This window comes from Tachysurus vachellii, chromosome 1, assembly GCF_030014155.1.
Source record: "Tachysurus vachellii isolate PV-2020 chromosome 1, HZAU_Pvac_v1, whole genome shotgun sequence".
Classification (NCBI taxonomy): Eukaryota; Metazoa; Chordata; class Actinopteri; order Siluriformes; family Bagridae; genus Tachysurus; species Tachysurus vachellii.
The window spans coordinates 3,234,869-3,260,409 of record NC_083460.1 but is presented as its reverse complement, the minus strand read 5'-3'; the positions used below and the strand labels follow the sequence as shown (position 1 = coordinate 3,260,409).

The 25,541-nt window shown below is 43.6% G+C and overlaps 1 protein-coding gene across 6 annotated transcripts in view; it reads right to left on the bottom strand.

Moving 5' to 3' along the window:
- Positions 1-2,054: 2,054 nt before the first annotated feature.
- Positions 2,055-25,541, bottom strand: part of mib1 (MIB E3 ubiquitin protein ligase 1) — a 49,967-nt gene continuing 26,480 nt past the window's right edge. For 2 of the 6 annotated variants that reach the window (XM_060867886.1, XM_060867878.1), the window contains 10 exons: positions 13,318-13,450; positions 11,528-11,614; positions 10,505-10,663; positions 6,862-7,043; positions 6,305-6,494; positions 6,016-6,094; positions 5,675-5,794; positions 3,406-3,477; positions 2,915-3,015; positions 2,055-2,414 (listed from right to left, as the gene is read on the bottom strand). In XM_060867886.1, the coding sequence (XP_060723869.1) occupies positions 2,274-2,414; positions 2,915-3,015; positions 3,406-3,477; positions 5,675-5,794; positions 6,016-6,094; positions 6,305-6,494; positions 6,862-7,043; positions 10,505-10,663; positions 11,528-11,614; positions 13,318-13,450 (1,264 nt within the window). In that variant the 3' untranslated portion in view covers positions 2,055-2,273. The remainder of the gene's footprint in view (positions 2,415-2,914; positions 3,016-3,405; positions 3,478-5,674; positions 5,795-6,015; positions 6,095-6,304; positions 6,495-6,861; positions 7,044-10,504; positions 10,664-11,527; positions 11,615-13,317; positions 13,451-25,541) is intronic. The other 4 variants (XM_060867904.1, XM_060867912.1, XM_060867895.1 and 1 more) reach the window with 4 other exon arrangements.

Below are 25,541 nucleotides of genomic sequence, written 5' to 3'. Positions count from 1 at the left end.
CTACTTTTCATACTTGCTAACCAGAAAAAAAAAGCAGTTTTATTTTGTCTTGAATTGTATATTAGATTGTACGCTCGATGTCAGTCTACAAATGTAATTAAAAACAAACAAAAAAAACACATCTTGTTGCCCCGAAACACAAAAAAACCTCATCATCTGTTTGTAGGGCTTCCATGTTTCGCAGTATCTGTGCTCTTAAAACGTGACCTTAAGTCCTCAGCTCCTATTTATAAGAACGTAGAATAATACTAAGTGTGTGTACATACTGTGGTTACAGCTGGTATCGTTACGCACCCTGGTGGATGAAGGTCATGTTACTTATAGATACTGAGATTCTAGTTTTTATTTTAAAACCATGGTTTAAAAAGAAAAATAAAGACATAAACGGTATGGATGTGTCGACTGAAACGTCCTGACTGGATTATTTATTCATTCATTCATTCATCTTCTACCTCTTATCCGAACTACCTCAGGTCACGGGGAGCCTGTGCGATCTCAGGCGTCATCGGGCATCAAGGCAGGATACACCCTGGACGGAGTGCCAACCCATCACAGGGCACACACACACACACACACACACACACACACACACACACACACACACACACACACACACACACACACACTCTCATTCACTCACACAATCACACACTACGGACAATTTTCCAGAGATGCCAATCAACCTACCATGCATGTCTTTGGACCGGCGGAGGAAACCGGAGTACCCGGAGGAAACCCCCGAGGCACGGGGAGAACATCCTGACTGGATTACAATATCGAAAACGGCAGCTAAATGTATTCTGGCAGTTCTGAGATGATGATAAGTGTGACAGTGTTAAGTGTTTAGTGTTCCTCGGTGGAGTTCACCGTAAAAGCGTTTTCAGAAGCTCGGAGAAAGCAGTGGAAGTTTGTTTAATTTAAAGATGCACCGATTCTTCGAAACTCGATCGAACGGATTTGAGATTTGTCGATCTGATTGACCGGCGTGTTTAAACACGCTTACACGAGTTAAATACGGTGCTGGTGAAAAGCCTTTTAGAAACATCTCGACTTTCAGACATCATCTGTGGGCCGACAGAGTGTCTGGTATCTGTACAACACGAGCTTTAGTATTATAAACTGTGCTGTTTAACAGGTTTAATATTCATGGCCATATTCCTAGCAGCCAATATTCTGGTTTAGCAAACAAATGTGAGAATTTAGATTCAGACTTCTGGCCTTGTAGAGTATCTTGGTTTGGATTAAGGCTGTCCTGTTAACCCTTCTTCCATTTCCTGTATGATGAAGAAAAAAAAAAAAACCTACACGCACTGAGCCGATTCACCATTAGACCAGCTTGAGCGAATAGCGTCCGTTTTGTTCGCGATAGACGTACTCCGTTTCCTTAGGGACGTGACGTTGTGTTTTTGCTCTTAAAATGACGTTAAGCTAGCACCGTTTCAACGTTTATCGTCTTCGCTCTATAACGTTCTATAACTGATGTTACACGTCCGTCTCGTTAGCAAGATCTTTTGAGCGCTAGTTAAAGAAACCGCGCGAGCTCCTCCGAGACACGTCAAGTCAGATAACCGCGTGTTATCCGCCGTCTCCAGGATACAACGAGCTCGCGGACACCCACGATCGGCTAGAGTCGCTGTGACTGACTGACAGGTGAAGGATGACTGTGGTCTTGTGAAGATTTGAAGAAAAGAAAAGAAAAAAACTTTTGTAAGCTTGAACTTAGCTTTAAAATGTTTCAAACGCTTTTCGGTTAAAATCGACGCATCCTTTTCTAAACTTACAAGATTGCGTTGACGCTAAAAAAAAAAAAAAAGCTACGGCGTAGAAATCTCACAAAGCGCAAGCTTCTGCTCAGCAGTTCCGTTAGATGCCGAAGGCGAACATGCTCAAGGTGAACGGGTCAAGACTCGTAGTGTCGTAGTGTTCTGAGCTCGGAAATCTGGCAAACAGAGAGCTGATGCGCTCTGTTTAAAAAATATACTCCCTAATAAACAAGGTTACCTTTATGGAGAAGCCAAAAACTATGGACAAGTTAAAGAAGAGCACAAGACACAATGGTTTCCTCATCCACTATACAATGAGCTTGTAATGAACCATAGAGAATAAGCCATGATGTAGCAAAACATGAGTCCAGATGGTTGCTTTAAGACCATTAAAAAAAATAATAAAAAAAAAAACAGAAAGAAAGAAAGGATGTAACACTGATGAGCGTCAGCCACAGGAGTGGGTACTGCGGTGAGAAGCAGGAAGGAGCCAGAGGCCTGGAGCGAGCGCTAGTACAGCAGGATCCGCCTCTCAATAGCCTTCCGGCAGATGGGGCACTCGCTCATGCGGTCCCCGCACAGCTGGCACGTGCCGTGGCCGCACATGAAGATCATGTTCTTCAGACGATCCAGACACACCGGGCACATGGTCTGGAAGAGATAACACATCGTGGTTTAGGTTGTTTCACCAAATTCCTCTAGCAGTGGTTATATTCTAAAATGTTACTTGTTGGCCACAATATGAGGTTGAATTCTAAGTGTCGGGTCCAAAGAGAACCCGACAAAGAACATTCATCTACTACGTATCGGTCTTCGGTTATTCTGGGACGGTTACTTGTTTGGCCACACACTAAGGTGGCCTTCTATGCTTCAGGTCCAAGAAAAACACAACAAAGAACCTTCTAGACATCGACTACACATTGGTCATTGGTTATTCTGGGACACTTACTTGTTGGCCACACACTGAGGTTTGCCTTCTACGCTTCAGGTCCAAGTAGACCAGAACTAAGAACAATCTCAGCAACTACAACTTGGGCCTGGTCACAAAATCCGTTCATTATTTATCTTTCAGTACTCACAGAGCTGTCAACTTGTGACTGAAAAATCCACTATGGTTGTTATTACAAGGTTGTAAGCTTTTAAGTCCCTACCTGCTCTTTAATGTCCTGGAGCTGCTGCTGGAGCTTCTGCACGTCTGCGTTGACGTTTGTGTTGTCCTTGTCCCTCTGCAAGGCTGGGATGTTTCCGCTGGCTGCAATGCAAAGACAGGCAGATGTTGAGAACTCGTCATGACAACGCCACCTGCTGGTAAAAGACACCCGGTCGGGCGAACCGTCGGGCTTGAACGAGAACCTTGACCAAAGCTGAATTCTCTTGTGTGTCCTTTTTTTTTTTTTTAGTAATGTATAGTAATGATTACTGAGAGGTCATGAGGAAGGCAGCTAGCTTCAATTAGACGTTATCGTTTAAATCCAGCCTAAGGGAAGATTTTGCTCATAGTCGGGAGCTGGACCCAACACACAGCGGCCCCGGAGACTCCCGAAAGAGCGAGCAGCCGGTGCCAAAGAGCTCTGCGGTCTGACAGAGCAGGAAGGAAGTTTTGGAAAAGAGAGAATTGAAGGGGGAGGAAGGGAATACTTACACCAACTTAGCGCCAGATTGTTGGGCTGGAGAAGATCCTGCGACCCCCCTGCCACTGAGTTAGAGCTCCCTGCTGAGAAGCAACCAATCACAGTGTTATGTAATGCACGGCGCTCTGCAATCACTCAGGACTAACCTGGATTTTGCCCTACAGCAAAGTGTCATGAGGTACTCAAGAGCAGGAGTCAAAGGAATGAGCGAGGTCTGTTAAGGTGATATAAGGGGTAGCTGTCCTCAAGCAGGCGAGGTGATCGCTGACAAAACCACCCCTTTTGTAAAAAGTGCATTTTTTTTTTTTTATTCTATCGTTGCATGCTTATTCTCTAAACGGCCATGCGATAAAAATCTGCTAAAGTGTCTAAAAACTTAAACACAACGGTCTCAAGTAACCTGTGACCTTGTGTAACCCTCGGTTCACACCGCAAGTTTTGTGTTTTTTTTTCCCAGGCTGCCACGTTCGGGCTGATGAGTTCCCTCAGACGTAGATGCTTAAGTGTTCAGGCCTACAAGGTGTGTGACTACAGCTTCCAGGCAGAATCCCACCCGAGGTGGAATCTGAGAATGAATGTGTGTGTGTGTGTGTGTGTGTGTGTGTGTACGTTTGTGTTCGCGAGGACGATGTCGGCCCTTCTTTGCGAGGACGGATGACGTTCTGTGGGACTGTAAACTAAAAGTGGCCCCTTATGACAAACAGAACGCAGGCGTTGGGACGAGGGCAATTGGGTGGGGGGTGGGGGGCGAGATAAGAGAGTTATGAGCTGCATTCCTCTGTCGACTGAACTGTGTGTGTGAGACTATGAGACGTCAGCTTAGAAGGATCTGTCCGACATCTATGCGTGGCTTTACAAAGAAACAGATCCCTCTGAAATACAAATGCCGTATAAGCGAACTTACACTAGTGTCCCTTTGAACTCAAACTAAAGCAACAGAAAAAATTAGACGGGCGGCTGTGAGCGCTGAGACCGTGATGAATGGGGGTGAAGAATAATGTAGGGAAAAAACACGACACACTCAGATACTCATGACAAAACGCAGGACTGAAAATCTTTAGGGGGGGGGGGGGGGGGGGGGGTTGACAAGGTTGTAAAAGTCAGAAAGACACAGGAACGACTTCACGACAACGTTAAGAGAGAAAGTCCACCCTGAAACTCTTTCTTTCAAATGTTACGATAGGTCAAATATTTACGACGTTTAGCGATTCTGATTCTGTTGCTGTAGTGATTAAGCGACTTCACAAAGGGGACGACGGTGTTATGTTTTGCTAGAGCGAAACTTTTATAAATCGTAAAAATAAAACAATAATAATCAGGCTGCATTGTTAGCTTTTAAAAATGAAGGTTGCAAACCAGATTGCGACGGAGCTACACGTCGCAGTCGCTCGACTAATGGTGAGAACGTGACGGTGTTGACGGCGTGATTAACACGAAAGCTGTACTCTCAGAACATGTTAACAGAGCGTATATCGTCGCTGTCGGGCGGAAATCTCGTATGTCCAAATTTGGTCATTTTCATATTTTTTCACATATCGATGCTATTGCTCAGTCCCCACGTGAGTCTGTTATTTTTACAAGTTATTAACCAATCTAAAGTCTTGAAAATAGCTTGAGCGCAAATCTCATAACTCCATTGGACACTTCAACTGTCCACCTCTTCCTCACTCCGTGTGAGAGCTTCACGGCATATTTCTCCTCAAGAAGAGTCGCAACGAATCAACACGTCTTCTGAGGTAAATGTCTTCAAAACACTGGGCTCAAAGAAAAAAAAATCTTGACCCCCGCTAGTTCTGGTGCTCGTCTGAGGACAGGAATTTAGCGCAAGACAATCCACTGTAACGCGGACTAAACCCTGTGCACTGCAGACGTCACTGACAGCGACGATATGTATATATATATATAAATAAATAAAAGGAAGTGACCCAGCTGGACAGACTACATCACTAAAGCTCCGCAGCGTCGTACTAAATTTATTCTAAAATAAATCACGCACCCCGCTGACGATCGCGTCGCAATTCTAAACGTAAACAGGGTGGATTTTGTCTTTAAGACATTATAAAGCGTAATGTCACGTAAACCTGTAGCGGGGGAGGGGGAGAGGGGGTATTAGAAACATGAACATGAGCAAAAGGGAAACAGAAGCAACAAGCCAAGTAAAAACATTGAGTAATGAATACAATATGATATAAAAAAATAAATAAATAGAAAAAAAAAAAAAAAAAAAAAAAAAAAAAAATGGAGAGAAAGAAAAAAGGGAGCTTGTGGAAGTTCACTCACTAAGGTCCTCATCATCAGTGGCATCCTCCATACCTTTCCCTCCGCAGCACAGGACGAAAGGAGTACGGCGCTCCACCACCGCCCGACACTGTACGCACTTCTTCATCAGATTGGCACAGTCTATACACACACACACACACACACACACACACACAACCCAAGAAATAAGGGAAGAGGTTAAAACCCCAAAGCACTACGTCGTAGTGAACATTCATTAGTGAACTATTAAGCTAAATAATGCTTCCTCACACACACCCACTCCTACCCCCCTCGCGTGATCGCCCACTCTCTAAAACTCTCACACGCACGCATGCAGAAAGAAGATCGGACAGCTGACTTACTCTCGCAGGCGCACATGTGACCGCAGGGCTGGAAGAGTACGGCTGCTTTCTTGTCCGAACAAACCACACACTCTTCAATCTGCAGAATCAGACAATCAGAAATGAGAGACAGACACAGGAACACACACCTCACACGGGTGTGTGTGTACATTCTCAAAGTCACATGACTGAAGAATCAAATCAGATCAAATCAAAACGGTTTAACCGCAACTCGAGTACAAACGACTCGTGGACCAAGAAACGACTTTTGCTCCCGTCCTCCGTGCAGCACGGAGACATTGTGCGCTACCTTGGTCCTGGACTGGACCTGCTCTTTACAGATGAGACACTTCTTGACGCGAGGAGAGCACAGCGAGCAGGTGGCGATGTGGCCACACGGCCCGAACAGCGTGTCCCGCTTCATGTCCGAACACACCATGCACTCCTCTAGGGTCTCGCTGTTGCTGTTGAGAGACGGGCTGCGCGAGCCCACCTGCCCACTGAGAGACACGGAGAGAGAGAGAGAGAAAGGACAGCAAGAGACGCAGGATGAGAGGAAAGGAAAAAGTGGCGAGCGGGACGTAGACGAGAGGACAAGGGGGGGAATGGGGTAAAAGCCGAACAAAAGATAAATGGGACGACAGGAAAACATCGAGCAGGCCGTGAAGATGGACGAGAGCAGGAAGGAACCCAGGATGGAGGGGAAAATAAAGAAAACAAAGAGTCAGACAGAAAAATAATACATGTAGATCAGACGTATAAAATGCGAAAGGTCAGATTACGTGTAGGTTACAAACGTACTTGTAATTATTTTAAAACTAAAGCTTAACGTATAAATCAAACGTCAATGATTCATTTTCCAAATACCTGCTCTTTTCCTTGTGGCACTTGGCCAGGGCTTTGCACAGGCTCGGGTCGGGGCACAGGTCAAGCGGAGACTGGCCCTTCTTGTTGCGGATGGTCAGGTCGGCGCCGTTAGCTGCCAGGAAGCAGGCGATTGAGGCGGCGCTCTTCTTCTCTGCTCCTTGAGTCCCCAGTCCCATAATCAACTACAAGAAAACACAAAACAGCAAGAGAGAACTCAAATCTCCACACTGACCAGATTAGTAATGTGGGTGTAATTCCAGTCAGACTGCTAATCTGAGTCGCTCGCCTACGTGAGAACTGGAGAATCTACTGAAACTGATACCGCATCCTACTGAGAATGACTAAAATTCTGTCTGAAATTTGGAAGTTTTTCAAAAGGTTATGAAAAAGTTGCTGGGTTCCTGAATAAAGTTTCTGGAATTTTTGAACATGTTTGATTCCCTTAAAAGGTTTTAGAGTTCCTAAAAGGCTTCAGAGTTTCTGAAAAGGTCTCAGAGTTCCTAAAAGACTTCAGAGTCACTCAAAGGGTATAAGGGTTCCCCAAAAGGTTTCCGAGTACCTAAAAGGCTTTTGAGTCCCTCACAATGTTTTGGAGTTCCTAAAAAGGTTTCAGAGACCCTCAAAAGGCTTCTGAGACCCTCAAAATGTATCAGAGTTCCTCAAAATGAATCAGAGTTCCTTAAAAAGTTTCAGGGTTCCACAAAAGGTTTCAGGGTTCCTCAAAAGGTTTCCGAATACCTAAAAGGCTTGAGTCCCTCAAAATGTATCAGAGATCCTAAAAAGGTTTCAGGGCTCCTCAAAAGGTATAAGGGTTCCTCAAAAGGTTCCTCAAAAGGTTTCAGAGACCCTCAAAAGGCTTCTGAGACCCTTAAAAATGTATCTGGGTTCCTCAAAAGGTTTCAGGGCTCCTCAAAAGGTTTGTGAGACCCTCCAAAGGGTTTTGAGGGTTTTAAGAATGAAAAACATGCTTTACCAAAGGCAAAAAACAACCAAGAACAGCATCTATGAGAGTTTTGTAACTGTGTGAAGTTTGCTTATGACCAATCAGGAACCTCACTAAGTGCCTGTTCTAGAGAAAACTAGCAAACCTAAAATGTTATAAATGTCATAGGAAGCACCACTGGCCTTGATTCCTAAAAAGGTTCCTCAGTGAAAACCCCCTCATACACAGCCTTGTGTATGTGAAAGCGATAGGAGAAGAGCTGGATATGGATGGCTTACACGCCGGGTAACGGGCATGAGATTTGTCACGCTGATTCGCCTGCGTTAGTAAATGACAAGCCTCCTGCCCTCGGATAAGCCTCCTGCCATCGGCTGTGTGATTTAGAGCGAACTCGGGGGCGGACGTGGCCTGCTGGCAGGTCTGAGGGCAGAGCGAATGAGGAAGCAGTGATGCTATCTGTGCTGGTCTGAGGTCAGCTGTTGGGTGTAACCGAGTGAGAGACGGAAAGTCTTAGGGATTTGACGTGGTCGGATGGCACGGGGTGTTAACGAGGACGAGAGACGGTGCTGAACTGGAGGTCGGACGGCAGGTCGAACAGAACAAGGGGGAAAACTGGATGATGTTCAGTGTTCAAGCAAAACGTCCACAAAGTACAGCGTTATAATTCAATCAGAAGAGGAAAATCCTCGACTAGGCAAAGAAGAAGCTTTAGTACCAATAACAGTGTACGTAGAGACAGACCCAGGTACTGAACGGGTGCTGAACATGAATGTTTTTACTCGTGTCAGCTTTTGACTGATTGATGAGATCTGATCCTGATTTCCTTTTCCTCCTGCTTGTATTTTATCGTCCACAAGAGGGCGCTTCTCATCAACCCTCTAACTTTTGGGACTGACTTCAACTTTATGAAAAAAGAAATCTTTTTGGAGACTCGGTTCACTAATGAGAGTCGACTCCCAAAATGACTCACTGAAAAAGTTTGACCTTTTCCCCCAAATAAATGTTATACTTGATCTGCTTTGTTTATCGGCACTATATGTAAATTAGAAACATGGTGAAACACACACACACACACTTACACACACACACACACACACACACACACACACACACACACACAGAGTATAATAAGCTATAAAACATGAACAGGAGATCTGAGAATTTATATCCTTCTGATAGCTCGGTTGCACAAATGCTGTAAAATGTTGCATCATTTCTAATTATATTAAAGTAAAAAAAGAACTAAAACTTTTATACACTACAGCTTTATACTTCAGCTTTCACTCAGAAGAGTCAGTTACAGAGATATTAAATCGTCGGAACGATGACATGATTTATTTCCTGAAGCTTGCTTCATTTATCATTTTACTGTCTGAATATCAACAGAATATCTGCAGGAATCCTACATCACTAAGACCGGGATTTTTTTTTTTTTTTTTTTAGCCACTAATAGTTTCCGTCTCGTTTACTTCTGAGAACACGCTATAATAAATCTGTATTATAACATCATCTATAATAAATTAGCTGCAGTCGTCCGGTCCTTAAGGCTCAGAAAACATTGTGTTTCTTTTCTGTTGTTTAAGGAGCGGTTCGAGAGTCACAGGTTTGCTGTGAAAGTTCATAAGGAGGCACTTCAGTGTGCGCTTTTTCTCCCCCCAAACTACCAATACGGACCTTAATGGGCTGCGAACAAGCGATTCATTTAGCAGCCGTTCCGCTATCTTAACTCCGCTATAGCTGCTATTTCTCCTCTCGGGGTGGCTCTGGCTTTCCATCTGCTTAGGTCAACGGGACAGGAGAGACAGTCGAGAGTTTTTAAAAAAAAAAAAAAAAGAAGAGGAAGAAGAAGAAGAAGGGCTGAACGTTGTCGTTCCAATGACTCCGGATCGTTTCCCCTGATTGTGTCTTGGCTCGCCGCTTCTTACATCTGCTCTGATGGAGCCGCTGGGCCGGGAAATTCAATTTTCTCCGTTGCGCTGCTGGATTGTACACGTGAACGTGCTGGAGATATCAATTAGGCTTCCGAGCAAGCCCCGGCCGTCCTCCTGCCGATCGCGCTCTGATCTCGACCGGCGCCTTCTGTGGTTTATCACGCACAGACGATACGAGACGAGGCGAGGCGAGGCGATGCAAGGCGATGCAAGGCGCAAACGGAGAAGGAGAAGCTGAAGAGCACATGAACAGCCACAGAAAGACTTACTGCTTGTGCAGGAGACTTGGAACTTCGATTAGCTTTAATAAACACCGCTCCGGTTTCTCTCTGATTCTCGGTCGGCTGTCTTCATCAGCTACGTTATGGACTTGTACTTAAGATCTCTTAATAAGATCGATTCGTCTTCTCAGCACGGTGAAGGTCTAGATTCTGACTGGTCAAAATACAGATTGCAGGTTTGTATTAAAGCTCTCATTTTCTACGAGTAGACGTTTATTTGATTATTAACGTGTACAGAAGGAGTCTCCGGTGTCAGCGAGACTGAAACCTTCGGGTTGATTAAAATTCTATGATATTAAATGGCTAAAGAGTGCTGTGGAATTTTTATTTTTTTTTTATAAAATACAAAACAGTAATCGTTGACAAACTGTAATCGTCATGACAACAGAGACATGTGCTGCTACTGGAAAATAATGCGCTGGTACTTTTCCCTGAGACGTGTGCTGATTAGAGCTGATTGACGAAATGACTTGAGGGGAGGTGTGTACCGTGTTCTTGGAAGGCTCCCAGGGCTCCACTTTGCTGACTTCCTGCATGTCCTGGAGCTGCCGGAGCTGGGACAGGGTGTGATGACGGAGGGCCTCGTGCAGCGGCGTGTCCCCATCCTTGTCCTGCACGTCCAGCTTGGCCTCGGCTCTCACCAGCAGCTGCAGAGAAACGGAGGACGCGTGTTAGCTCAAGAGTTTCACCAAGACTCATAGACAAATACTCGTTTCTGATTGGCTGAAAACACAAATCATATTTCCACATTGGTTCTCTGTATTGGATCTCAAAAATAAAGATGGATGTCATGGTTTAAATTGCATCAGCAACAGAGTAGGTTGTGCCTGGAAACCCTTAAATCTTCATCTTTTTCATCTTATAAGAGTGAAGCAAAAAACCTGAAGAGGGAATGTAGCTGCTATATAGAAAGAATCTTTTAATCTGCTAAAAGATTAAAAGTAAATATAAATAAAAATATTCTGTTTGCTATAATAAAAAAAATCATCATAAGAATTGTTGACAAAACGCTGTGATATGAAAGAAATAAAACCTCTGTTATTGTCATACAATGAAACTTTGGGGTTGAAGCAGTAACGCTGCCACTGAACAGCATTCGCAGAAGGACTGTGACTATTAATAACGTAATATTAACACGTGGATGAGATCGAACGCGAGCTCGCGTGTGCGATCCTGCTCCAGGTCCACAAGAGGGCGCTCAAACAATCCTTGAATCCCTCATTCAGACCACACACTCGTTTTTCTCCTATTAGCGCTCTGGAGTCCTTGGGGCTGAATTAATTCAATCACAAAGGCTAATTCTGCTGCAGGAGGCCGTGCGCTGTAGAGCCAAGCTGAGCCGTTCCCTTGCAGTTTGCGTCCTTAAAGTGGATGAGCTCAGAATGAGGAGGAGGAGGAGGATGGGGAGGATGAGAAGTGTTCGATTCAGATCACTAAATGAGAGCTGTCTGATTAGGAGAATAGGAATAAGGACTACAGAGCAAAGGGAAGACCAGCGATCACTCACTCACCCGGACAATCTGCGTGTGCTGCCGCTCCACGGCCAAGTGCAACGCCGTCTGCTGGTTTACGTTCTGTATGTCCAGACTGGCACTTCCCTGAGAGGAAGAACGAAAGAGACAAAGTGCTTAAATCGTATTTGGCTGAGAGCGTCCTGTCTGGAAGTCGGTGCTCATGCAGAACAAACTACATTCAATCAAATGCCATTAGGGAAATCTGCAATGAACCTGCCAAAGAAATATGCAGCAAAGTAAACAACCCGGAATGCTTTCATACTCATAATGGACTGCATCCTATACACTTTTTTCTTTCGTTAAAACACCCCACCCCCCACCCACACTGCACCGGTGTAGAAACTACCCCCCGTTTTATGGCGCATCTGCACGTTAGCACGTGCCGCATTCTGCTCCCACAGGCTGCGTTTGGAAACGTGAGCTACTGGGACGTAATTTGTATTCAGATATTCCCTGAATGAACCCCCTCAGCAACACGGACTCTCTGCACTGCTGCAGTGCAGCTTCTACTGCGGCTCGGCAGTGGAGGAGGCTCAAGTCACACTGGTGTGAACCCTCTCTCCCTCTAAAGACCTGCGCCGGCTAATAAAATAAGGAGGGAGCACGAGCACTGCAGCTGGAGCATGCCTGCGCTACGGGAAAGTGTGAGGTTTAACACAGACAACTAAAACCTGAGCTCTAGTTCGGGATACGAGGCGACTCCCGAGTCTAAAAGTCAAATCCGTTTCCTGATGTAGAACAAAACCAATGAAAGTAACGGAATGAGTGTGACAATGTTGGTCTAGATCACTGCTCAGAGAAATTTTACACACTAAGTATTGGCACCCTTGCCTTGGGCACTGTAAGTCAAAAATAAATAAAAAAAAAAAATTACAATTACCATAAGTAAAAATTTAGGAGGTTATATTCCATACGGTGCTCTAAATCACTAGCTCTATTTTCTACTTTCTTATCCGAACTACCTCGGGCCACGGTGAGCCTGTGCCTATCTCAGGCGACATCGGGCATCAAGGCAGGATACACCCTGGACGGAGTGCCAACCCATCTCAGGGCGCACACACACACACACACACACTCTCATTCACACACACAATCACACACTAGGGACAATTTTCCAGAGATGCCAATCAACCTACCATGCATGTCTTTGGACCGGGGGAGGAAACCGGAGTACCCGGAGGAAACCCCCGAGGCACGGGGAGAACATACAAACTCCACACACACAAGGCGGAGGCGGGAATCGAACCCCCAACCCTGGAGGTGTGAGGCGAACGTGCTAACCACTAAGCCACCGTGTCCCCTGGAAGAACATCTAATTGATATAATTTATTTATATATATATATATATATATATATATATATATATATATATATATATATATATATATATATATATATATATATATATATATAATTTATTTATTTATTTATAACCTTGGTGCCAGACTTCACATAAGCAGAAAAGTGATTCTTCCTCTCATTTCTTTATTGGATGTCTGACCTGAGTGTTGACTCACGTGAGCTCTGTGATGATCTAGTAAACAGCATGAGGACCACAAGGCTCTCAAGAGCTCTTTTCTGAGCCCTCCAACTATAATTACCGTAAGTGGATCAATTATCAGCCTCAATTAATGTTGAGCGTTTATGGTAGTTGTAAGCGCAGGTGCTTTCACACTTCCAAATGGATCGGATAATCTTACAGGATTACTGACACTCCAGGAGGGAAACTGACTGTTACAATAGTGCATGAGAAGTGTGTGTGTGTGTGTGTGTGTGTGTGTGTGTACCTGGTGGACCAGAAGCTCTGCCACCTCTACGTGATTGTTAAGTGCAGCCAGGTGAAGGGCAGTGTAGCCGTCGTCTTTCTTCTCATCCACGATCCATGGCCGTGGCAGCTTGGATAACAGCACGCGCATGGCACTGAGAGAGAGAGAGAGAGAGAGAGAGAGAGAGAGAGAGAGAGAGAGAGAGAGAGACAAGAGAAAGAATAAGAGAAATGGGGAGGAAAATTTGAACGGAATAAACAAAGAAGAAAGATGAGAGCAAGAAAGAAAAGAAATACACAAAGAATGAAAAATGAAGCAAAAGTGAGAGAGAAGAAATGAGAGAAAGATAAAAAGAAAAACCAAACGAAAAAGAAAGGAATAAACAGAATATATGGAAGGAAATAAAGAAAAAAGCAAAAAAGAAAAAGAGAAAAGCAAGAAAGAAGGGACAGAGAAAGGGTGAGAAAAAGAAAAAAAATCCAGAAAGATAGATAGATAGAGAGAGAGAGAGAGAGAGAGAGAGGGAAGAGAGAGAGAGAGAGAGAGCAAGAAGAGATAAAGAGAGTAAGAGAGAGAGAGAGAGAGAGAGAGAGAGAGAGAGAGAGAGAGAGAGAGAGAGAGAGAGAGAGAGAGACAGAGGAAGAGAGAGAGAGAGAAGAGAGAGAGAGAGAGAGAGAAGAGAGAGAGAGAGCAAGAAGAGAGAAAGAGAGTAAGAGGAAGAGAGAAAGAGAGTAAGAGAGAGAGAGAGAGAGAGAGAGAGAGAGAGAGAGAGAGAGAGAGAGAGAGAGAGAGAGAGAGACAGACAGAGAGAGAGACAGAGGAAGAGAGAGAGAGAGAGAGAGAGACAGAGAGGTTATCATTTATTTTTTAACCTATCTTGTAGGTGTAAATCTGAAACAACAGGACCAGAGAAAAAGAGAAGAGAATGTTGAGCACAATAACCCTAATCAGTAATCAGTGTAAAGTCAGCGGCGACACAGGGCGTAAACTCCTGAACACACTCTTACATTTCAAACAGACATTCTGCCTATGAGGACACCACTGATTTTATAGCTAATACAAGCTGCTGGTAATGGAGGGCTTGCAGTGTGGGGTGTGAAGGTTATGTAGAGGGTACAGAGTCCTGGGAAGCACTGCAGGGCCTGATGTGAGCCTGGAATCAGTTTTCTTCTCCTCTTCCTACATCCAGTCCGCAAGGACCGACACACCGAGTCTGACTCCAGATCAGTGGGAGACAAAAACTGCTCAAAGACTGGAGTTGTGTTGAGGGGGAGGTGGTGTTAGGAAGCTGATTGGGAATCTGTGTGGCACCTGCAACGGGCAGGCAAACCTCTAAACGAGGGAAGCTTGAGATGAGAAATCGTTTACAGCTGGGGGGGGAGAGAGAGAGAGAGAGAGAGAGAGAGAGAGAGAGAGAGAGAGAGAGAGAGAGAGAGTAGGTACGGGAGCAAAAGGTAAGCTGAGACAAGAGCAGGTAGAGAAAAGGTTGTGTTGTATGACACGCAAGAGAGAAAGTAAATGTAAGGGAATTGAAAAGAAGAACAAAAAAAAAAAAAAACGAGGAGATGAGATCTGAGAAAGATTAACGCTGCTGTTGTGAGTGTGAAGAGGTTACGTTCGGGAGAACAGAAGCCAAACTGAGCAGAGAAAGAACGCCGTGCTTATAAGAAAACTCAGCAAGCTGCGCAGGCTTTATGACGGTTCTCACCGGATCTGACATCCCCAATCAATGCTTAAGCCAGATCAAGACTTCCAGGAAAGCAAGCAGGAAGAAATGGAGTGGGGGAGGGGAGGGGAGAAAATAAAGAGCAAAATTATAGAAAATACATCTATCTGGTAGAACAAATTGATAAAAATGTCCGTATTGAGACAAGTGCTGGACTCCGGCAGCCTCTGGGGCTACACGATGGATTACGCTAAAACCAGCCTTTTTTCTGAGGGAGTGTGAGAGAGAGAGAGAGAGAGAGAGAGAGAGAGAGAGAGAGAGAGTCAGCAGCAGTATATACACTCAGAGGGCTGCAGAGCAAAGCAGCTGCACTGCAGTGTACATGCTGCACACACAAAATCCATACGACCTCCATCCGTGTTTTATATATACGTACATACAGGTTTGGTTTCGCACTTGTCTCCGGAAACCGATGCATTGTGACGGCATATTTATTAACAGAGCCGATGACAAAAACGGTCAATCAAAAGTACAATTATAATCCTACCTGAGGTCAGCGTTAATGCCCGAGGTTGTGAACCTAGGTTGTGATGTGGTAGCTCAGTGGTTAAGGTGCTGGGCTACTGATCGGAAGGTCATGGGTTCGAACCCCAGGTCCACCAAGCTGCCACTGCTGGGCCCCTGAGCAAGGCCCTTAACCCTCAGTTGCTCAGTTGTAAGTCACTCTGGATAAGGGTGTCTGCTAAATGGCGTAAATGTAAACCTTGGCGTAATCCAGGCTTCCTGCTTTGTCGCGTCTCGTAGAAAAGTGGAGGTTTGTGAAGGTGAACGAACTGTATGCTCGTGTCTGTCCCAGGTCTTGGCCACTTGGTAATGCAACTGCCAACCTCACACACAAACTGGGGTATAATTCTGGTTTGGGTTTTGCATTTGCATCTGGACTCAACTACTTTTTCCATTACCAAGACATTTTGTTATAGATGTAATGCGCAAAAAAAAAAAACAAACAAAAAAAAAAAATTACAAAGATCATGCTCGAGTCTTACGTCTTGGTGTACATGTGGTCCCCTGCTTTACCGGGATCACAGAGAAAATAGAAGGTATGCAAAGACGAAGAAACCCTTTTGCGATGCCAGTCAATAGTCTTAGTCATTTGGCCATGCGGTGCACCGCACTGTTTATCTATAAGTGCCAACCTCACACTTTAACCCAGTTTTAAATACGGCTTTGGTTTTGCACTTGTATCTGGACATATTTAATAGATGCAAAGACAAAACAGACAATAAACTGTGCAAATTCTGAACTAAATACTGTCTTGGCAAATTAAGCCCAAACACAAGAGAACTCACATTCCCCTGATTTGGCAGGATTTTCTAGAAAGGCAAGCGTAGGCAAAAGTGAGGGAACTACTTGGCACCGTCAGGCCCTAGATCCAAGGGTTAACTTTTGCACTTGCAACAAAAGTGCAATGATTTACTTACCAAAGGTCATAGGGCATGGGGGCACGGTGGCTTAGTGGTTAGCACGTTCGCCTCACACCTCCAGGGTTGGGGCTTCGATTCCCGCCTCCGCCTTGTGTGTGTGTGGAGTTTGCATGTTCTCCCCGTGTCTCGGGGGTTTCCTCCGGGTACTCCGGTTTCCTCCCCCGGTCCAAAGACATGCATGGTAGTTTGGAAAATTGTCCGTAGTGTGTGATTGCGTGAGTGAATGAGTGTGTGTGTGCCCTGCGATGGGTTGGCACTCCGTCCAGGGTGTATCCTGCCTTGATGCCCGATGTCGCCTGAGATAGGCACAGGCTCCCCGTGACCCGAGGTAGTTCGGATAAGTGGTAGAAGATGAGTGAGTGAGGTCATAGCGCCAGCATCAGACCCCAAACATTTGAGAAGTACTCCCTTGGCAAACGAGAACCAAGTCAGGTTTACTTTCAAAGAGAAGTGCTTATCTCATGTACCCTGAGGGGAACTCCTAGGCAAAGGAGTGGTAGCTTGAAGCTGTCAGGACTTGGCAGTTCAAACCCCTAATCTTGGTCACTCAGTCTGGTCAAAAAGTTGATGCTCACTTAGCACATTGGAGTGACAGGTTGGCAAAAATAGGCAGACATTAATATTAATATGGCTTTCTGTCATTGCTGCATTGCAGTTATATTGAAATAAAAACTGCAGAATTCCAAGGTACGTGTCACCTTTAAACCTTTCGGAAAATGATTTGCTTAGCAAAGGAAAAAAAAAAATCTGCTATCAATTTGACTGACAAACGTTGAAGTTAAACAAGCAATCGACGCAGGGGGGAAAAAAGCAAGGAAGAAATAAAATAGGCGAAAGAGAAGCATGATGGAACTGGGTCACCCTGTGAGACGCAAACGTCCCCTGGGTGTGCACCGGTAGGGTCTGTTGTCTCGAGCAGCAGCGCTGTAATTTGTTGTAGCGCAGAAGCTCGATGCTGCTGAAAAAAGCTTGGCAGTCACACAGCACAGTTATATTCCTTCCTCGACGGTGGTCAGACAAACTTTGTCGAAGTAGCAGGGAGGGCAATAATCATAATGGAAGACCAACCGCATATCCTGGCCATCATGCCCAGAAAGGAAGAGAAGTGGCATGAGCATGTCATAACTAAATAGTGTTAATAATGACATTGCGATGATGTGTATAGAAAAAAAATAAATAAATACTTGGACATGCTCCTGTTCTCCCCATTAAACGAGGCCTGTTACGAATACCAGAATGCGCACTGTTATTCAAGCCATCATAACAGTTTGTCAAGACATCTGTTTCATCTCAGATATTCAGAACATCTCTCTCAGTACAAAGCAAGGACTTGATCTGAAGGGTTGAAACACGGATGCTTCGTTTGTTTTACACTCTTTAGACCAAATTTACAATTTGACCAATTGCCAAATAGGGGTAGTTAGGGGTAGTTTCCATCCAGACAACACAACCGATCTGACATCGCAACATCACAACTAACTTCCAATCGTGATAGTAGTCCAAAAGCACAAAATGAGTTGTTCTAGCCTAATGGTTCTAGCCCTTAAACCTGACCAAGACACTCTATCAGGCATGCAAGTAATGAAGCATAAGAAAGTAAAAAAATATATATATAAACTAGATTAATTTAAAAAAAAAAAAAAAAAAAAAGAATGAGATCTTTACATACAATATTTAGAAAAGGAAATGAATACGTTTGAAGGGACGTCTCGAGCGGCTCGATAAAGAGCAGCTAGTGTCAGCTGTGACTTGCATAAATTTCTCTTCGCTTTGACCTTCCTCTGTATTCATCAGTGCTAGACTGCATGCTTTGATCTAATGCTATTCGAAGTATCGGAGTTGTCTGGTGAATTTCTAAAGAGATTGGCTTTAGCTATCGAGCAACCTACGTTAGCCGTTAGATCAAAACTGGTATCTTAACGCAAGGTCAATGGGAGGAAAAAATGAGCAGGGATGACAACTCGCTTTAACAAAGTATTCATTTACCATTACAGATGGCCCTTCTTATACAAATCGTTCGGAGTCAACGAGGGACCCAATGGCACAGTAATATCCATGACCCAATTATATATACACATGCTCAGTTCCTCTAGGCACTCTGGTAAAAAAGCTCATTTATCAGACTGCTTTGCTCTAATACCAGGGATTGTTTTTGGTATAAATATAAATCAGAGTAGCGCTATTTAACGTAGGTTTTTATTCGGGTGATCGTGATGTAGAAATGGCTATAGATATGTAGAATAATAAATGACCATGTGACCAATGCCCCTTTTCCATCAAAAAGAACCGGGTACTGGTTCAGAGCTAGTGACGGTGCTGGTTCAAAGTTGGTTCCACTGGTGAACCTTCTAAGAACCGGTTTGCCTTTCCACCGGCTAGAGAGCCGTCAAAGAGCCGAGTCTGACGTCACTGTATACGTGTCACGTTACACAGCAACGTTAGCGCAGCAGCGGCAAACACAAACACATCAACAATGGCGGATGTTGCTTTTCTGTCAATGCTCATGGCTTTGTGAACCTACATTAACACCCAAACGTGGCGAATCCAACGTGTACGTGCAGCTCCGTGTAATCTGTATAAACGGAGGTTGTTATCGAGAAAGTACATAATGTTATTTTATCATTAACACAGAAAAAAGTTAGCCTTAGCATGTAGCTACTTACTATCATGTGTGCTGATAATGTATCATATCGCGGTAAAGTAAAAGTGTATTAAACATTAGTATACTTAAGGTACATTACCAAATACGCTAACAGTAGCCCCGCCCACAGCCCCTGACACAAGCGGTTATTAAGTCTAGACCAGCAACGTTTTGTTGCTACTTAAGAACCACTTTTCCTGGTTCAGAGCCGGTGCTTTGGCTGTCGAAAAAGAAAGAACTGGTTCTAAATTAGGCTCCGAACCAGCACTCAAACTGCCTTGGTGGAAAAGGGGCACAAGATATTCTAGAACCTAAAGCTTGAGCAAAACTAAAACTCAAGGAATAAAGCGGAGATAAAAACAAAGTGAGGAGTTTTTGTCTTCATGTTATGTAGAATTCGACGCCTTGGACCAGAGTTTTCGATCGGTGGCTGACTGCCTCTTAGCCGACGTAGAGGGATAGAGCAGCCTCTGCTGATATATAGTGAGGTTATAAATCTCAGCCTTTAAATCACTTCATTTCCACACCGTTTACCAGCTGTGAGGGAGTTCGGTCCACCTGAGCACGGTTTGTATACAGGCAACGTTCAGGACCGAAGTTTTAGCATTTTTAATTATTGGGCTAGACATTAAAGAAGACTGAATAGAATAGCTAACATTATATAGCAAAACGTTTATTATATGTCAAAACCAGGTCTGTACATTTAACATGATGATGAGACACACAAACGTACGATGGTACGTCAGTTTAGAGTTTTAAATTCTGACCTTGAACCAACTAGCAAGAAATAAAACAATCAAATGCATCAAACCCCAAATACGCTGTAATCCTTGGATAATTGTTGCTTATCGCAACAGATGCCTTCGGTTAAGGATTTTCCCAAGATTCCCACCAGGAAATCTTGTAACTGTTGTGTCAGCAATAAAAGAGAAACTAAGTCCTACCAGATCAAGAGAAAAACAAACAAACAAATAAATAAATAATTGATCACGAACCTCTAGTGCAGGTTGGAACGTTTTGCTAACAGCATAAATGCTACAAACAGTAATGTACAGGTTGAACTGAAGTCTGGATAAATTTCTGGTGTCTCTCATATAACCACAGTGATGAATATAACTGCTAAACAGAAAATGTTACCATCTCTAAGCAAATGTCTAATTTTTAGCAATCCAGGCAAAGCTATAGACGTAGAGAAACGAAACTAACTCTACATAGACGCCAAATTAATCGAACGTGACGTTTTAGCCTTTTGGAAACTGATTAGAGTTTTTGATCGACATGAATGCGTGGTCTCATCACCGAAAGCATTACAGTCCGTTCTTTGACATGATACATAGTTCCAGTGGAGACAAACAAAGCATGCGAGAAGCATTTTTGGTCTTCCCCCAAGTCTGGCCTGCTGCTTCTCACTCGACTCGACTTCGGCGTTGTGTACAGCCCGTGTCTCTCAGAATTATACCAGACGAGTGAAACGCTTGGCATCTGGCCACAGTCTGATCCAAACCAAAAGGAAGCACAAGCTCTCAGATTGACCCCTGGAGACTTGTTGGACTGATACGTCCTTTGTCCTAGTCTTGGTGGACACATGATTTTAGGGGAAAGGTCGGAATGTGCTAATCTTGTACCAGAGTAATCAGTAGCGCAACTGTATTTTAGATTATCGACGAAAAGTGAGAGCACTATTCGGATGGGGGTACGATTTCACAATGTATACGAGATAAAGAAGGAATAAGCAATGTCTGTATAAACGAGGCATCATTGTTGCAACGTTTACTACACGGTCATCTCACAAAAACGTCCACGCGTACAACTTACACGTCACTGTAATACAAATGCACTGCTTTATTATTGAACTTGTGGTCAGCTTGATGATTAAAAGGTCACATGACCATAACATATACGTATGTAAGCTATACCGATGTTTACGTCCCTAAAACCCGAGTTGTTTTAAATGTCATCCATGTTTTATTCTTGTGTGTTTTGTTGAGCGATTCCTGGACGATTCCTCCTTTCATAAGGAAATACGAAATGATGTCAATTCGGATTGGAATTAACATCATTTAAAAAAATGATAATAAATCATGCTAGCCAATCGTGCTAGAATATCTCACTGCTGCTTAAAAAACCCCCAAGGTACGACGGGACGGCTTGGATCTTTTTTCCTGAAGTGACGGGGTCTATACTGCAGGGAAAGGTAGTAAGTCCATAAGGTAAACTTTATGATTCTGAAGCTTGTGGCCAATAAAGTTACACCGAAGTTCTCAAGGAGGCCGAGTATTCTGTCTGAAGCCGTATGTAACTCCGGGTTAACGCTAAAGAAGCGACGCGATATTTGATGCCGCTTTAACTATCAGTATCGATGAATTATTAATCAGAGCAAGCTGTCAATATACCTTGTTAAATTAAGAATCCGTGTACGTGATAACGCAGAGCCGCGAGTCTGACCACATGTTGCAAATTCGATGTCTTTCACAGCCTGGTTTACGTATACAAAAGAGACAGAGCACGAAGTTGAAGGGTGGAGGCGGAGCTGCGGCTATAAGGAATGTAAGCTGGAGCTCGGGAGATCGGCTGCTACAGGCTTTCCTCGCCGCGACTCGGGGTGGCCTGCAATAAATCACTTTTATGCTGTGTGCCGCTCAGCAGCTTTAGCCACCCGATGATAGAAAGCTTTAAGGGAGAACGAGTGTACCAAGTGACTACTCAAGAAGCCTTGTCACAAGCGTTTGGGAGTAATAGAGCTTGCAGTGAGTTCGAAAGTGCACAATGCCAAGAATGAAATGGAGAGAGGAGGGAAAACTGTGGACTGTGGTCTTAATTTATATGTATGGCATTCACTTGCTTTATAGCAATCTCGTATAAATAAGAATTGGCCTTTAGACAGATCAGAAAAAATAAACAAAAACAAAATCCTTGACTCTAAGAGCCAAGCCTAAATGATTCAGCAACCAATAACATTAAAGGAGTGGTTTGTCTTCCTCCAGGTGAAGAGGTCATAGTAATTAAATCCGCTGGTTAAAACTTTCGCAAATCACGGATGGGCGCCTGTTCGAGCCCCGCCCGCGAGGTACAGAAGTGATTCATGACACGCTTTGTTAAGTTCAAATTCGAGCTCAGCACTTATTATATAGGCGCGCTTCAACTCAGGAGAAAGACAAGGCTGTGTCGTAAACTTTATTTGTGTCTCTTAGAAAGCAATTTGGAAAGAAGTTGAAGGAATGCTTTTAGACACTATGGCTAAATTTTGACTAGAACCGTTCTGGATGTTGAAAACTTTCTTGGCTTGCCGTGTGTCAGCTCAGGGAGGTAAATAACGCCTGAAAAAAGCAAAAGAAAAACCCGCCATACGATGGGGTCTTCTATAGTCTGAAACATCAACATCTGCTCGGTTTGTTGCCTTCAGTCTGCCAAACAGATCTATAGCTGTTAAAAAGAGTAGCTTTGTAATAATGACTTGTTTGTTGTTTTATAAAATCACGTTACACAAAGTTTTGGGAGGGTTTCACAATGCTGTGAAGTGGAAGTCTTGGATTTTTTATTATTTTCCACAAAGTCTGTACACTTTAATAATGAAAATGACAAGAACGATAATACATACTGTAGCAAATTTGTTTTAAAGGTAGCAATGAAAAAAGACCAACCTTCTGAAAGCGTAAAACGTGTAGTAGCCTAGTGACTATGGTGTTGGGAACCGAGAACCGGTTCTTATTCAGAACCGGTTCTGTTTTTTAACAGGAACCGGAACCACGCGGAATTTTTAAGGTTCAGTTCCAAACACGGTTCCGATGCGATGACGGGCAAAGCGCTGGGAGCGGTCACTTTAAATAGCCATCCATGTCTTACCTCATGTATATTCATTGTTTACACTGTTTACAGTCATGCAACCAAATTAACGCAGCTTACCACAGAAATCAGTCACTCGCTCAGCTGTGCTGAGGTACACTTTGTGTTAAACATGTCTAAAAAACATCTAAAGTGTGGATTCATTTCCAAAGCTACAACAATGAAGCAAATCTCCCCCCTCTGAGAGGGTTTTCTCCACAGCTGGAGATACAATAAGCCAGGAAAGGTCTCGTCTTCTCCCAGAGAAAGCAGACATGTTAATGTTTCTTCAGAAAAATTGCTAACTGTTTTGCTAAGTTGTAATTCTGGATGTTAAATATGATGTTGGATTTATTTCAATTTAAATTGATATGAATTGAAATGCTCTGTTTAAAATATTTAAAGAGTGATTAATAAACACAAATGGAATTGTTTCAGTATTGTGCATTATTTTTCACATAGCGTCGCTGTTGGGCGGAAACCTCGTATGTCCAAATTTGGTCAATTTCATATTTTTTCACATATCGATGCTATTGGTCAGTCCCCACGTGGGTCTGTTATTTTTACAAGTTATTAACCAATCTAAAGTCTTGAAAATAGCTTGAGCGCAAATCTCATAACTCCATTGGACACTTCAACTGTCCACCTCTTCCTCACTCCGTGGGAGAGCTTCACGGCATATTTCTCCTCAAGAAGAGTCGCAACGAATCAACACGTCTTCTGAGGTAAATGTCTTCAAAACACTGGGCTCAAAGAAAAAAAAATCTTGACCCCCGCTAGTTCTGGTGCTCGTCTGAGGACAGGAATTTAGCGCAAGACAATCCACTGCAACGCGGACTAAACCCTGTGCACTGCAGATAAGGTACGGCGTTTTTTTAATTTCCTGAAAAGTAACGGTTTTGGAGATACGAGGATTCCGTCTGACAGCGACGATTTATTTTATTATGGAATCGGAATCAGAACCGGGAATCATAAGGCAGAACTGGAACCGGAAAATTTCTTTTGATACCCAACCCTACTAGTGACTATGGTGTTGGCCTACCAATCAGAAGAGCGCAAGTTTGAATCCACCAAGCTGCCATTGCTGGGCCCCTGAGCAAGGCCCTTAACCCTCAATTGCTCAGTTGTATAAAATGCAAGTCGTTGCTCTGAGTAAAAGCGTCTGCCAAATGCCGTAAATGTAAATTTAATTTAACACACACCACCACATCCTTTTTGTTGGTCTTTCCTTTATTGACAAAGTTCTCAGTTAAACCGTAAGGGTCGAGGAGATTGATTGGTATTGTTAGTTCCCATCAGTAAATGAGACTCCGGAGCAACGGCTCACATTTGAGCTAAACGCTGGGTCCTGAAAAAAAAAAGATGAACTTTGCTAATTGTTAGGCAGATAATGACTGAAAGCATTTCCAGCATGTAGAGCAAGTAAAAATACCAAACAAGAGCCGGTGAATGTGTTGTGGTTTGTTTGGCCATGTCTAGTGGCAGAGAAGCATTAGTCAGGGGAGTGCATTACACCTGGCACGTAGTCAATCCTTGTACGACCCATAAATACAGAGCAATCGAATGGCTATATATTTAGGGCTGACAACAGAGTAATTGAATTGCACTTCACACAATACGAGAAAAATTGGAGAGAGCAAAACAAACCGGATCTGAATGGTAAAGCAGAGCAATTAAGAAATTTGGATTTGCAAGCTGAGACCATGCACGAGTCAATGCTAATCTTAAAGATTATTGCTACAAATATCTGGAGATTTAATTGGGTGTGGCTTGAAAATGATCTAGTTATATATGACAAAAAGATGTCAAAATGCCAGAACTGGCATTATAACTAGATCATTTTCAAGCCACACCCACACCCAAAACTGGTCGGTCCAAGCTGTGAGTTTTGATCGAAGAAGAGGGGGAAAAAAAACAACTACGTTTGGTTAAGTAGCATGTTTATGTTGCGCTTTAGTACTCATAAGACCTGATTGCAATTTTCTCTCACGCCTTTTGCTTTTTCACACCCAACTGTGCACGTTACTAAGTATAGAGGTAAGCAGGGGCAAGATCTACTGTACCATATGCAGCATGTTCCGGTACTATTTAAAAGAGGACTGCCTAAGACACACACACACACAGAGAGAGAGAGAAAGAGAGAGTGAGATAGATAGATAGATAGATAGATAGATAGAGAGAGAGAGAGAGATAGAGAGTGTGAGAGAGAGAGAGTGAGATAGATAGATAGATAGATAGATAGATAGATAGATAGATAGATAGATAGAGAGTGAAAGATAGAAAGAGAGTGAGTGAGAGAGAGAGAGTGAGTGAGAGATAGAGAGAGAGAGTGGGAGAGAGATAGATAGAGTGAGAGAGAGTGAGAGAGAGAGAGAGAGAGAGAGAGAGAGAGAGTGAAAGATAGAGTGAGTGAGAGAGAGAGTGAGATAGATAGATAGATAGATAGATAGATAGAGAGAGAGAGATAGAGAGTGTGAGAGAGAGAGAGTGAGATAGATAGATAGATAGATAGATAGATAGATAGATAGATAGATAGATAGATAGATAGATAGAGAGAGAGTGAGAGATAGAGAGTGAAAGATAGAAAGAGAGTGAGTGAGAGAGAGAGAGTGAGTGAGAGATAGAGAGAGAG